At 54.2% G+C, this 12,269-nt stretch overlaps 3 protein-coding genes across 3 annotated transcripts; all 3 read left to right on the forward strand.

The window, feature by feature from the left end:
- Positions 1-264: 264 nt before the first annotated feature.
- Gpsm3 (G-protein signaling modulator 3) lies at positions 265-2,214 on the forward strand. The gene is made up of 4 exons (XM_013034955.1): positions 265-682; positions 876-981; positions 1,175-1,374; positions 1,501-2,214. The coding sequence occupies exons 1-4, from the start codon at positions 629-631 to the stop codon at positions 1,636-1,638; spliced, it is 498 nt and encodes a 165-aa protein (XP_012890409.1). The 5' UTR covers positions 265-628; the 3' UTR covers positions 1,639-2,214.
- A 583-nt stretch (positions 2,215-2,797) lies between these two features.
- Positions 2,798-7,699, forward strand: Pbx2 (pre-B-cell leukemia homeobox 2). The gene is made up of 9 exons (XM_013035041.1): positions 2,798-3,299; positions 4,187-4,260; positions 4,750-4,997; positions 5,106-5,296; positions 5,454-5,589; positions 5,707-5,860; positions 6,406-6,494; positions 6,618-6,704; positions 6,836-7,699. The coding sequence occupies exons 1-9, from the start codon at positions 3,079-3,081 to the stop codon at positions 6,926-6,928; spliced, it is 1,293 nt and encodes a 430-aa protein (XP_012890495.1). The 5' UTR covers positions 2,798-3,078; the 3' UTR covers positions 6,929-7,699.
- A 1,169-nt stretch (positions 7,700-8,868) lies between these two features.
- On the forward strand, positions 8,869-12,076 carry Ager (advanced glycosylation end product-specific receptor). The gene is made up of 11 exons (XM_013034983.1): positions 8,869-9,071; positions 9,266-9,372; positions 9,501-9,693; positions 9,878-9,942; positions 10,265-10,352; positions 10,461-10,664; positions 10,777-10,904; positions 11,090-11,228; positions 11,484-11,510; positions 11,633-11,759; positions 11,882-12,076. The coding sequence occupies exons 1-11, from the start codon at positions 9,020-9,022 to the stop codon at positions 11,976-11,978; spliced, it is 1,227 nt and encodes a 408-aa protein (XP_012890437.1). The 5' UTR covers positions 8,869-9,019; the 3' UTR covers positions 11,979-12,076.
- The last annotated feature ends 193 nt before the right edge of the window (positions 12,077-12,269 follow it).

Raw genomic sequence — 12,269 nt, forward strand, 5'->3', positions numbered from 1 at the left:
GTGTAGGTACATAAGTGTATATTTGTGACACTCACTCCATGCTGGGTCTGAGTCCTGTTTCCCATGCTCCTCCCAGTCCAGTAAGTCAGAGGGAAGCTACAAAGGGCTAAATCCTACAACCTACAACCGGGGTCGGTCTTAGGTGAGGAAGGGACTTGGTTTGGGGGAGGGAGGATCCTGAAGAGTGAAACCACTTCCTGTGCAGCTAGTTCCTGTGTTGACAAAAAGAGTTGAAAGGGAGGCAGGGATGAAGGGAACAGATGCCGAAATTGGGGGGGGGGGGCTAAGAAAACTCTAGAGATGGGAAGGCTAGAGTCCTTCCCCACTAGGACCCACCACTACTCCTGCAGCTGCAAGATTATTTTTTCCCAGTCTCTCAGTTCCCCTGAGGCAGAGAGGTCAAACAAGCTGTTTGGGTGGGAAAAGAGAATGGAGGAAGTTGACAGAGATGGGCGGGGCCGTGGGGGGGGGCTGACCAGGAACCCAGCTTCCTGCTCAGTACCCAGGCATCCAGCCCCCAGCTCACCCCCACCCCTTCCAGCCCCCCACTCCTCTCAGGAACCCTAAGTTCTAACCCTCCTCTCAAATCCCAGCCACCCCTCCCCCCCCAGCTTCTCCCCACCAGGGGATGGAGGACAAGAGACCCCAGGAAGAACCTCAGGAAGAAGAGGCTGGTGAGCAGGTGAGCTGGGCACTGGGTTAGGGAGGTTGGTACTGAGAAAGGAAATGTGAGGACCTGAGGCAGAGACCTTGTGATGAGGGACATAGAGGACTTGAAAAGGCTTAGACACAATAAGCAGGAACAAAAACATTGAGGAAATGGGCCACTGCCTACCCCCACTCCCGCCTGACTGAAATGGACATCTCGGCAACAGGGACACCCGCAGGATGAAAAGAGGGGCTGGGCCACTCTGAATTCTACCACTCGGCCTTGGCGATCTGCTCCTCCATCCCCTCCTCTCCGAGGGACCCACCTTGCAGGTACTTCTACCCTGGGAAGCCCCGAATTTGTTGCTCACATCTTGACTCCATTACCAATGTCTGCTCCAGTGTCAACTACGCCCCCTCTGCTGTAACCCAGGCTGATCGAACCCCGATCACCCTGTCCACATCCACACTGCTCCTGTCTGCCAACTTCTGTAGGTTTCAGAGCCCTCCTTCCTCCTCTCCCCAGCCCTGGGCCCCCGCTCGGCCTCCCTGCTCTCTCTGCAGACAGAGCTTCTTCTGGACCTGGTGGCTGAGGCCCAGTCCCGCCGCTTAGAGGAGCAGAGAGCCAACTTCCACACTCCCCAGAGCCCCCCAAGCCTAGCTCCAGCCCCACCCCGGCCTCTTGAGGACAAAGAACAGCTCTATAGTACCATCCTCAGTCACCAGGTGAGACATCCCAAAAAGGCAAAACCCATGCCTCTTGGTCTTTCATATCTGTGCCCCATACAAGCCCTGATTCCTAACCCAGCACTCCAGGGCACCTTACCAATGCTTTCCTCTCCCTTCCTCCAGTGCCAGCGGATGGAAGCCCAGCGATCAGAGCCTCCCCTACCCCCAGGGGGACAGGAACTCCTGGAGTTGCTGCTGAGAGTTCAGGGTGGAGGTCGAATGGAGGAGCAAAGATCCAGACCCCCCACACACAGCTGCTGAGATTTGAGCCTGTATCAGCCCCTTTTTGCCTCTTAGGGCTCAAAAGCTGGGCTGCCCATTGCATGCCCTCAACCCTGCCTGGCAGGACTATCTAAGACTGAAGACCCAGCAGAAATTGCATTAGTCGTGACCCTCAGCACCTTCCCAGGGAGCTGGAGTGGGTGAAAGTGCTCAAACCCTAGGAATAGGTAAGGTAGGACAATCATTTAACTCCTTCCTCTAGACACTGGAGCTTAAAGGAAAGAAGAGGCCCCCAGTCAGGGGAGCTCTGGGAATGGCTGTGACTCTCTGATCCTGAGCTATCAGTTCCAGGCCAGGGTGTGAGGGCTCAGGCTCCTGGGAAGCAAAGGCTACCTACCCTCCTTCCCAGCAAGAAGAAATCGAGTAGGCAAAATAGAGAGTAGACACCGGGAAGAGAGATTTAAGACAAGCCCTGCCACCAGCACACACCACCAGCCCCAAGGCTGAGGGTCCTAGAGGTTTTGAATGGACCTTTAGCCCTTCCCACCCTTCCTCCCCAAAGCTGCTCTGATTCAGATTGTTTCGTATGTATGAATAAATATGTTTCCCCTCTGACTGAAGACTGGTATCTGGAGGGGGGGGGGAGGGCGGGGACAGAGGGGGGAGGGTAGAAAGGTGAGGCCAGAGGCCGCCTCGCTTCCCAATCTGGCCAGAGGCCAGCTCCCCTCCCTAGCTGGTTAATTACTGGCTCATTAAGCAGCGGCTGGAGACCTCCCTAATTATCTCCCCCCAGCCCCCCTTTCCCGGTTTTAATTAAGAAGAACAGGGAGGGGAGTCATTAGGACAAGAAATATGAACCGAGCTGTCAGTGAACGCAGGCATTCCTGCAGCTCAGAGTCCACATCACGACGATCCAGGACCCGGAACCCCGAGGCAGGACCCCCCCACCCCGGACGGCCCTGCCCCAGCCCCGGTCCCGGGACACCCGAGTCCAGCTCCCGGGCCTTCCCGTTTCTCCGCCTCCGGCCCCGCGCCCCACGCCCCGCTCCCCTCCTCCACCCGTCTCAGTTCCTCTGTTTCTGTGTCTCTCCCCGCCCCCGGCTCCTCCCTGTTCCTCCTCTCTCTGCCCTCCCCTTCCTCCCCGGCTCCCCTCCCCCCGCCTCCCTCCCTCGCTCCCCCTCCCCCTCCTCCCTCCTCCCTCTCGCACACACACCCCCGCTTGGGCCTCCTCTGTCTCTCCCTCTCTCTCCGGCTCCATTTTCTCCGCCGCCGGGGGCCGGGGTCTCCTGTGGGGGGCCCAGCCGGTACCTGAGGTCTCCCCCCAGTGCCGGGGTGAACCCCGGGGGAGCCGGGAGGGGAGGAGACGGGCGGGGGCTGGGGCGGAGGGAGCCGCGGCCCCGGCGAGTTTGGGGGGGGGGGACGTAACCGGGCGGGGGGAGGGGCGGAGCAGGGAGGGGGCCTCAGGGCCCCCCCCCAGCTATGGACGAGCGGCTGCTGGGGCCGCCCCCTCCAGGCGGAGGCCGGGGGGGCCTGGGATTGGTGGGTGGGGAGCCCGGGGGTCCTGGCGAACCTCCCGGTGGCGGAGACCCCGGTGGGGGTAACGGGGGGGTCCCGGGAGGCCGAGGGAAGCAAGACATCGGGGACATACTGCAGCAGATAATGACCATCACCGACCAGAGCCTGGACGAGGCCCAGGCCAAGTGAGTGCCCCCATCCCGGACCCCCACACAGACCCCCGCCCCCCATTCACAAGCTCTGAGTCTTCTGGGAGTAACCCCTCTCCCCTCCAGGTTTCTACAGCCCTGCTTTCGCCTCAGCTCGGGAAACCTCCACTTTAGTGCTCCCTCTCAAAAGCTCCCCCACCCTGAAACCTCCACCGAAGCCACCCCAGGTGGTCTCCCTCCCCTCCTCACCTCTTGCTGACCCCTACACTCCCGGCACCAGCCCCATCTTCAGAGCTTCCTTCTGGCTCCCAGACTTAGAAACTGTTCTTGGGCAATTCTGTCTGTCCCGGGCTCTCCACCCAGCCCAGCCCATTCTCTCCGGAGCTGGGGCCTCTGTTCCACCCCAGAGGTCCTAGCATTCCTCACTACCCCGGCCCAGGTCTTCAAGGTCCTCATATACCCCTTCCCCTTTCCTGTACTCAACTCTCTGCTTAGTCCAGCACCCCTAGCCCTCTGCCACCTCAAACTGACTCTTGTCCACCTCAACCTTCGTCTCTATTTTTCCTAAGCCTACTTAGTCACTCTCATTTCTCGAGTCACCCCTAAATCCCCCCTCAATACCTTTCCTGGACCCTATGCCTTCCAAAGCCCCCAGCCCACCCCATGGTGCCTATAAGCCTGCCCCCTGCACCTTGCTTGTATCTTCCCATTATGCGAGCTGAATCACACCCCAGCTCCATCACAAACCTGCTTTTTCACTCCACAGATGCCTCCTCTTCTGTTCCCAAGCTCCCCTCTTAGACCTTCCTAGGCCTCTGTTCCCCACCCTCTCCACACACACACACACACACACACATACACACACACACACACACGCTGCTTCTCATGAACTTTTCTCTTTCCCCACTCCCATTTCTCCCAAGGAAACACGCCCTAAACTGCCACCGAATGAAGCCTGCTCTCTTTAGTGTCCTGTGTGAAATCAAGGAGAAAACGGGTATGTGTTTTCCCTCTTTGATTCTTCAACTTCTAGGGACACAACTCTGTTCACTGTAGGGCTTAAGAGTTTGACAACATGGAGCCTTGAGGAAAGTGGGGGCCCAAGGAGATGGCTAAAAGGGAAAGGGGAATCAAACATTGGAAAACAAGGGTCTCTAAAAGCCACCAGGGGCTGGGAAGGTGGCTCAGTGGTAGAACGCTTGCCTTGCATGCCTGAGGCCCTGGGTTCGATTCCTCAGCACTACATAAGCAGAAAAGGCTGGAAGTGGCTCTGTGGTTCAAGTGGTAGAGCACTAGCCTTGAGCTGAAGAGCTGAGGGACAGCGCCCACACCCAGAGTTCAGGCCCCACAACAGACAAAAAAATAAGTTAAATTAAAAAAAAAAAAACACCAGGAAAACTGAGCTCTGGGTGAGGGGTCCTGGTTGGCTGGTGGGAGAGGGGAGGCTGGATGGAGTCTTAAGTCCACTTGCCTACATACATGCTAGGCCTGAGCATTCGAAGCTCCCAAGAAGAGGAACCGGTGGACCCACAACTGATGCGCTTGGACAACATGCTTCTGGCAGAGGGTGTGGCTGGGCCTGAGAAGGGTGGGGGCTCAGCAGCTGCGGCAGCAGCGGCTGCAGCCTCTGGGGGCGGCGTGTCCCCTGACAACTCCATCGAACACTCGGACTATCGCAGCAAGCTTGCGCAGATCCGCCACATCTACCACTCAGAGCTGGAGAAGTATGAGCAGGTGAGGAGAGGAGACCAGAGTAGGTGAAAGAAGAGGCCCTTTGGAGGGAATCTCAAGACCAAAGAGGTCCTCTTCTCCAGCCCACCTTCCCTCTTTTTCCCAATACAGGCATGCAACGAGTTCACAACCCATGTCATGAACCTGCTGCGGGAGCAGAGTCGCACGCGGCCTGTGGCCCCCAAAGAGATGGAGCGAATGGTGAGCATCATCCATCGGAAGTTCAGCGCCATCCAGATGCAGCTCAAGCAGAGCACCTGCGAGGCAGTTATGATCCTGCGTTCCCGCTTCCTGGATGCCAGGTGGGGTCCAGGGATCCAGATTAAACCAGTCTTCTTATTCCTCTCCAAGCCTCCAGGCTGTCAGGTTGTACAACATGGTACTCAGTGACAATGGTGTCCCCTGGAGTTACCCAACAGGACACCAACATTGTCTCCCTGCCACCTCCTTCCTTTGCAGACGAAAACGCCGTAACTTTAGCAAACAGGCCACTGAGGTCCTGAATGAATATTTCTACTCCCATCTGAGTAACCCATATCCTAGCGAGGAGGCTAAGGAGGAGCTCGCCAAGAAGTGTGGCATTACCGTCTCTCAGGTATTGTGAGGGTTTGGAGAGAAGGTGTTTGGGAACAGAAAGCTCTCAGATGCCATTCAGTGAGGGGCTTTCGTAACAAATTTTTCCACCTGACCCTCTCTACCCAACACCCTACAGGTTTCCAATTGGTTTGGCAACAAGCGGATTCGGTATAAGAAAAATATTGGAAAGTTCCAAGAGGAAGCAAACATCTATGCTGTCAAGACAGCTGTGTCAGTCGCCCAGGGGGGCCACAGCCGCACCAGCTCCCCAACACCCCCTTCTTCTGCAGGTGGAGCTCACTGCCACACTGGCTAGCTGTTATACACAGTTCCTGCTTTTGTTCCCATTTCCTGTCTAGGCAGGATCATAGCAGAGAGGACTTTTGGGGGTTAGGAGGTCCATGCTAAGATGGGTGATCGTGTCAGGGTCAGAGGTCACTCTAGTGAAATTCCTTTTGCCTTCCTCCCAGCGGGTATCTAGAAGTTCTAGAACAGCTTGCTTTTTCTGAGTGTGGGTATGTCTCCACTTGATTTGGTTTGGTTTGGTTTTATAAGATGGGGTCTCACTATGTGGTCCAGGTTGACCTAAGAACTCACTATGCAGTCGAGGCTGGTTTTGAACTCGGATCTTCCTATCTCAGCTTCTCAGTACTGGGATTTCCGGCATATACCACCATGCCCAGCTGGGAAGGTTGTTTCATTGGTGATTTGTGTATAATCCACATGCATCCTTGCAGAACTAGTTCACAGGGTTTTCTGCAACATGAGGATTGTGTCTATCTGCCAACTCAGGCTCCCTGGTACTCTCTCCTAATTCCTTCTCTGTTTCTCCAAGGCTCTGGCGGCTCTTTCAATCTCTCAGGATCCGGAGACATGTTTCTGGGGATGCCCGGGCTCAATGGAGATTCCTATTCTGCTTCCCAGGTTAGGTGCCCCATGGCTTCTTGAGTAGGTCTTTCCTCCTGGACTCCCTTTTCCCCCCTTAGGATAGAAGACTTTTTTTTTGAGTCATTTCCTCACCATCACACCTTCCTCTGTGGCCTGCAGGTGGAATCACTCCGACACTCGATGGGGCCAGGGGGCTACGGGGATAACCTAGGAGCGGGCCAGATGTACAGTCCTCGAGAAATGAGGGTGAGTGGATCCTCAAGCCCTGTGGTCTCCAGCTCTCATCAAGATAAGGCAACTTTTTCCCTAGTGCTATTTGTCCCCACAGGGTTTCCCAGGGCCCTACTCCTACTCTCTCTCTCTCTCCCTTTTTCTAGGCAAACGGCAGCTGGCAGGAAGCTGTGACCCCATCCTCGGTGACATCCCCAACAGAGGGACCAGGGAGTGTTCACTCCGACACCTCCAACTGATCTCACCCCTCAGGGTCACAGGGGTGGGGGCTCCCAGAAGGCGACTCTTGAAGAGGACCCAGGCATCCAGATGACAGACCCCAAACAGGAGAAGCACAAAACAGAGGGGCGAATGGGTCGTCCCTTCTCCAACCATAGACTCTCAGTGCTGGGGGTGCTGACTAACATGGCAGGGAGAATGGGGTCCTGAAGCTGGGGGGAGGATGGAGTCTGTCTCCCCCCTCCCATTTTTTCCTTTTTTTTTGATCTTTTTTTCCTTTATTCTCTTACACAGAAAAACGCACACACCTATTTCTCAGATCTTTTTTCCCCCCCACTCATTTTTTTCTCATGCGTGCACACACATGTATACACACATATGCAAATACAACTATTGTTTGTCTCTCTGGGCTCCCCCACTTTCCCTTCCCCGCCCCACTTACATGCTGTGGAATCTGGAGACGTCAGCCCTACCCAACCCAGAGATGCCAAAAATGGGGACTGGACTTCTGGACAGAGAACATGGGCCACGCCCCCCGTGTATCCCCTACCCCTTGGCCCCTCCAGACGGCTTTATTACCTCATACGCAGCTCATCTTAAACCAATAGAATCGCTCGGTGGACAAGAGTGTCTGACTCAGATATCTACCTCGGAGGGAGTTTCTGCTACTTTAGGAAATTGTTGACTGGGCTTTGGGGTTGAAGTTTTTTTGTTTGTTTGTTTTGTTTTTTAGAAAGGAAAAAAAAAAGAACAAACCCTGGGATCCATCTGTATTTTTTTTTAATTTAGTTTGGGGAAGTAGGGTTTGGTGGGGCTTTTTTGTTGTTTGTTTTTATAAATATATAAACATACTGAATTATTTTTTTATTTCTTGCTTTCCCATTGTAGAGGTGATAGCCAAAGGGGTTCTGGTAAGAGAAAAAGGATTAAACAGAACTAGTAGAGAGGCCCGCCTAGCTCTGGGCCTGCCCATCAGGAAGTGAATTTTGCAGGACACCAAGCCACCCACTCCTGAAGTCACTAAGATGTTCTTTGCTTGTATAGACAAGTTTCTGCTGCATTTGGTGTGGAAGAGCTTTACCTGCTGGCCTCCTATCCCCCCTCTTTCCACAACTCTTAGGCAAAGCTGGATTCAGTCATTTTGAAGAAATCAAAGATCCCACCTTCCCTGTATAATGTATCTTTTTTGGTTTTTAACTATTTACAGATTGGAGGAGAATGGGGAGTGGGTTCTTGCCAAATATGCTAAGTATGGGTCAGGTGCTTATATATGTATCTCCCTCAGTTTCTCCCAGGGGAGGGGGGAACAGAATCTTTTATCCTCAGCCAAAATCAAGGGAATGGGGAGAGGAGGGAGGTCACAAAACGTGTTGACGGTAAAAACATTCTCCCATCCTCAGCCCTGAACCCTTCTTTCTGATCCCCTCAAAGATCCTCAGGATTTAAAAGGACTGTCATAATGGGGAACCCATCCCCATCAAGGGTCCGAGCAGGATTGGGGGACAGATTGGGAGTGTGATGGGGGGGTGGGGGGTGGGGGGAGGCACGGGCCGGGGCAGGGGCAGTTCTCTCCTCACTTGTAAACTTGTAGTTTCACAGAAAAGAAAATGCAGTTTTAAATAAAGAAATTTCTTTTTTCCTGGGTTTAGTTTTTTTTTCATCTCCAAGGAATATAACACTTTTTTTTTTTTTTCCAAAAAGCCTCAAACAGCTTCCTTCTGCTTTGTCCTCCCAGCTTTGCCCTTTATTGCCAACTCCCTGTGTCCACCCCCGGGTACATCAGCCCATATCCTCTTAGCATCCTTCCCCAATCATGGTGGGGTTCCAGGCAGCCCTCAAAGTGAGATTGGTGGAACATGGCTGAAGACTTGGAATGAGACCCTAGAAAGTGTACTCCCCGCCCCCAGCAAAGTGGCTGTGCCCAGAGACTGGTAGCGCCCAAGGGTGGGGTGAGATTTCTTCTAGTACCTGAAGGACTCTTGTTCAGGAGGCATGAATTCCTAGCATTCCCTGTGCCTGACAAGACCAGGAAAGGGGGCAAGCCCCATGTAGGGAAGTAGCCACATTGGGGAAAGTGGCAGACAGAGCCAGAAGCCTGGGAAGGAAACAGGATGGCGGCAGGGACAGCGGCTGGAGCCTGGGTGCTGATCCTCGGTCTGTGGGGTGAGCCACTCCCCAGCCCCACTCATCTTCCCTGCAGAAAATAATACCTCCAGGACCCTTCTGCCCCCAAATCTGGAATTTCCTAGACCTGGGCACTACCTTTCAAGCTACCTCACTCACCCTGTCCTAATTTCTTTAGTTCTCATCTCCCCTCCAATTCCTCAACTGCCCAGTTGATCCATCTTCTTTCTCAGGGTCAGTAGTAGGTGGTCAAAACATCACAGCCCACATCGGGGAGCCACTGGTGCTGAACTGTAGAGGAGCACCCAGGAAACCACCCCAGCAGCTGGAATGGAAGCTGGTAAGGGCTCCCGTAACAGCGTCCCAAATTCGAAGCTGGACCTGTGATGGTCCCCACCACCATCCTGCCTGAGCCATCCTTTCCCAGAGGACCTGGAAATCTTATGCTTTTCTCCTTCATGTCTCTAGAACACAGGCCGGACAGAAGCTTGGAAGGTCCTCTCTCCCCAGGGAAGCCCCTGGGAAAGTGTGGCTCGAGTCCTTCCCAATGGCTCCCTCCTCCTTCCAGCTGTTGGGATCCAGGATGAGGGAACTTTCAGGTGCAGAGCAATGAGCAGGCGTGGGAAGGAGGCCAAGTCCAACTACCGGGTCCGAGTCTATGGTAAGGGTTCCAGAGCTTTAGCCAAGCCCCACCTCTCATCTAGGGAAAGGCTTTCACTCACCCCCACCCCAAGCCCTTGACTCCTAGGACCCCGTGTATGAAGGAGGACCTCTGACTCTTCTCACACCTGCTGTGTGAGGATCTCCAAAGATCTGGCCTTTAACTGAATTTTTCCCTCCATCAGAGATTCCTGGGAAGCCAGAAATTGTAGATCCTGCCTCTGAACTCACAGTCGGTGTCCCCACTAAGGTAGCGGATAGTGTGGGGGAAGGGGGAGTCATAAGTGGTCCTGTGAATGCAACTGTGTACCTGTATGGCATCTTACCTTTTTTTTTGCCAGTCCTGGGCTTGAACTCAGGGCCTGGGTACTATCCCTGAGCTTCCTTTGCTTAAGGCTAGCACTCTTAACACTTGAGTGACAGCGCCACTGCTGGCTTTTTCTGTTTCTGTGGTACTGAGGAATGGAACCCAGGGCTTCATGCATGCTAGGCAAGCACTCTACCACTAAGCCACATTCCCAGCCCAAGGCATCTTGCGTTTTTAAAGGATGTGCTCACCACTCTTACCCCAGGTGGGGACCTGTGTGTCTGAGGGAAGCTACCCTGCGGGGACTCTTAGCTGGCACTTGGATGGGAAACCCCTGATTCCTGATGGAAAAGGTGAGACCCAAGGTACCCCCCACTTTCCCCAGACCCCTGCCATTGCTGCTTCCTGATCTTGTTCCCATAACCACCTGAGTGTCTCATCTTGTCTTTCTCCTACCACAGGAGTCTTGGTGAAAGAAGAGACCAGAAGACACCCTGAGTCGGGGCTCTTTACACTCCAATCAGAGCTAATAGTGACCCTGGCCCAGGGAGATGCTGCTGGCCCCACCTTCTTCTGTAGCTTCAGCCCAGCTCTTCCTCGGCATCGAGCTTTGAACACAGCTCCCATCCAGCCCATTGTGAGAAGTGGAAGGATTCCAAGTTCAGGTGAACACACCTAGGAAATGTGCCCTTTGGGAAAGGAAGACTGAAGTCCACAGGTATAGCCCAGGGCCATTCCTAGGTGTATTGTGTTGATCACCCCCCTGCCCACCTCCAGAGTCTGTCCCACTGGAAGTCCAACTGTTGATCGAGCCAGAAGGTGGAGTAGTATCTCAGGGTGGGACGGTGACCCTCACCTGTGAAGCCTCTGCACAGCCCCCTTCTCAGATCCACTGGATAAAGGATGTGAGTACATGGAGGGTCTGGGAAGTGGGGGAGAACTGTGACTGCCACCTGGGAATGGAGGGAAAGGTGGGCAAGGAGCTAAGATGGAAGATAGGGGGTATCTGAGGCTGTGGAGACAAAACCAAAAGCATGGGACATGTGAATGGGAGTTTGATAATAGTTTCCTCTCCCCCTTTCCTTACCAGGGAATACCCCTGCCCCTGCCCCCCAGCCCTGTGCTTCTCATCCCTGAGGCAGGGCCTCAGGATGAAGGGGCCTACAGCTGTGTGGCCACCCATCCCAGTCAAGGGACTAAGGAAAGCCCTGCTGTCAACGTCATCATAGGTGAGGCCTCTTCTTTAAATCCAAGGACCCTGGAACTGGACTGAGCAACACCGCAGGCTCCAACTCCCTACCCCATTTTAATAGGATTCCCCAAGAGCCACCCTCTCTTTCCTAATCAGAGCCTCTTTTGACCCATCCAAATCCTTCCAAATGACCAGCCCAGTCTCTCCTTGCTGAACTGAAGGGAGACTCCATTGGGGTTCCTCTCCCAAACTGAAGTGTACTTTTCTGATTTGCTTGGACTTTGTCTTCCAGAAACAGGAGAGGAGGGGCGAGCTGCAGGTGAGGGACTGGATTAAAGTCAGAGGAACAGATAGCCCTGCCGTGTGACTGTGGGTATGGTCAACAGGAAAGGCATGGTGAGTGGTGGGACTGTTTCCTCAATTGTCTGCATCTCCCTACAGGCTCTGTGGGTGGATCAGGGCTGGGAACTCTAGCCCTGGCCCTGGGGATCCTGGGAGGCCTGGGACTAGCCGCCCTGCTCATTGGGGCCATCATGTGGCGAAAACGGCAACATCGAGGAGAGGAGAGGTGAGTGGAAAAAAAAGACTCCTGACAAGGGGCTTCGGCAAATACACGAGGTGGGGGATGGAATGACAGAATGCTAGGAATTATGTGCCATGTACAGAATTTTCCTTACTCCTCCTCCTCAGAAAGGCCCCAGAAAACCAAGAAGAGGAGGAAGAACGTGCAGAGCTGAATCAGTCAGAGGAGCCAGACGCAGCAGAGAGTGGTGCAGGAGGGCCTTAAGGGACCCTTAGGAAGAAACCCACCCATCAGCTCCTTTGCACTGGACTGGTCCCTAACCATCTCTCCCCTGTAAAATGTTCCTCCCCACCTTGCCACACTTTGTTCCACAACCAGACCTCTCCACGAACTGTGCTGAGTAAACACTTGACACATGGGTGCCATGCGTGTTTGTGTGTTTCTGTAAAAGGGAAAGAGACAACTTAATCCCTGCCCTGAGATCCCTGAAGTCGAGAGGGGCTCATCTCTATGCTTCCCATACCATACCAAACATCTACTCAAGCCGGGGAGAAG

The sequence above is a fragment of the Dipodomys ordii genome, unplaced genomic scaffold, assembly GCF_000151885.1.
Source record: "Dipodomys ordii isolate 6190 unplaced genomic scaffold, Dord_2.0 Scaffold202, whole genome shotgun sequence".
NCBI lineage: Eukaryota > Metazoa > Chordata > Mammalia > Rodentia > Heteromyidae > Dipodomys > Dipodomys ordii.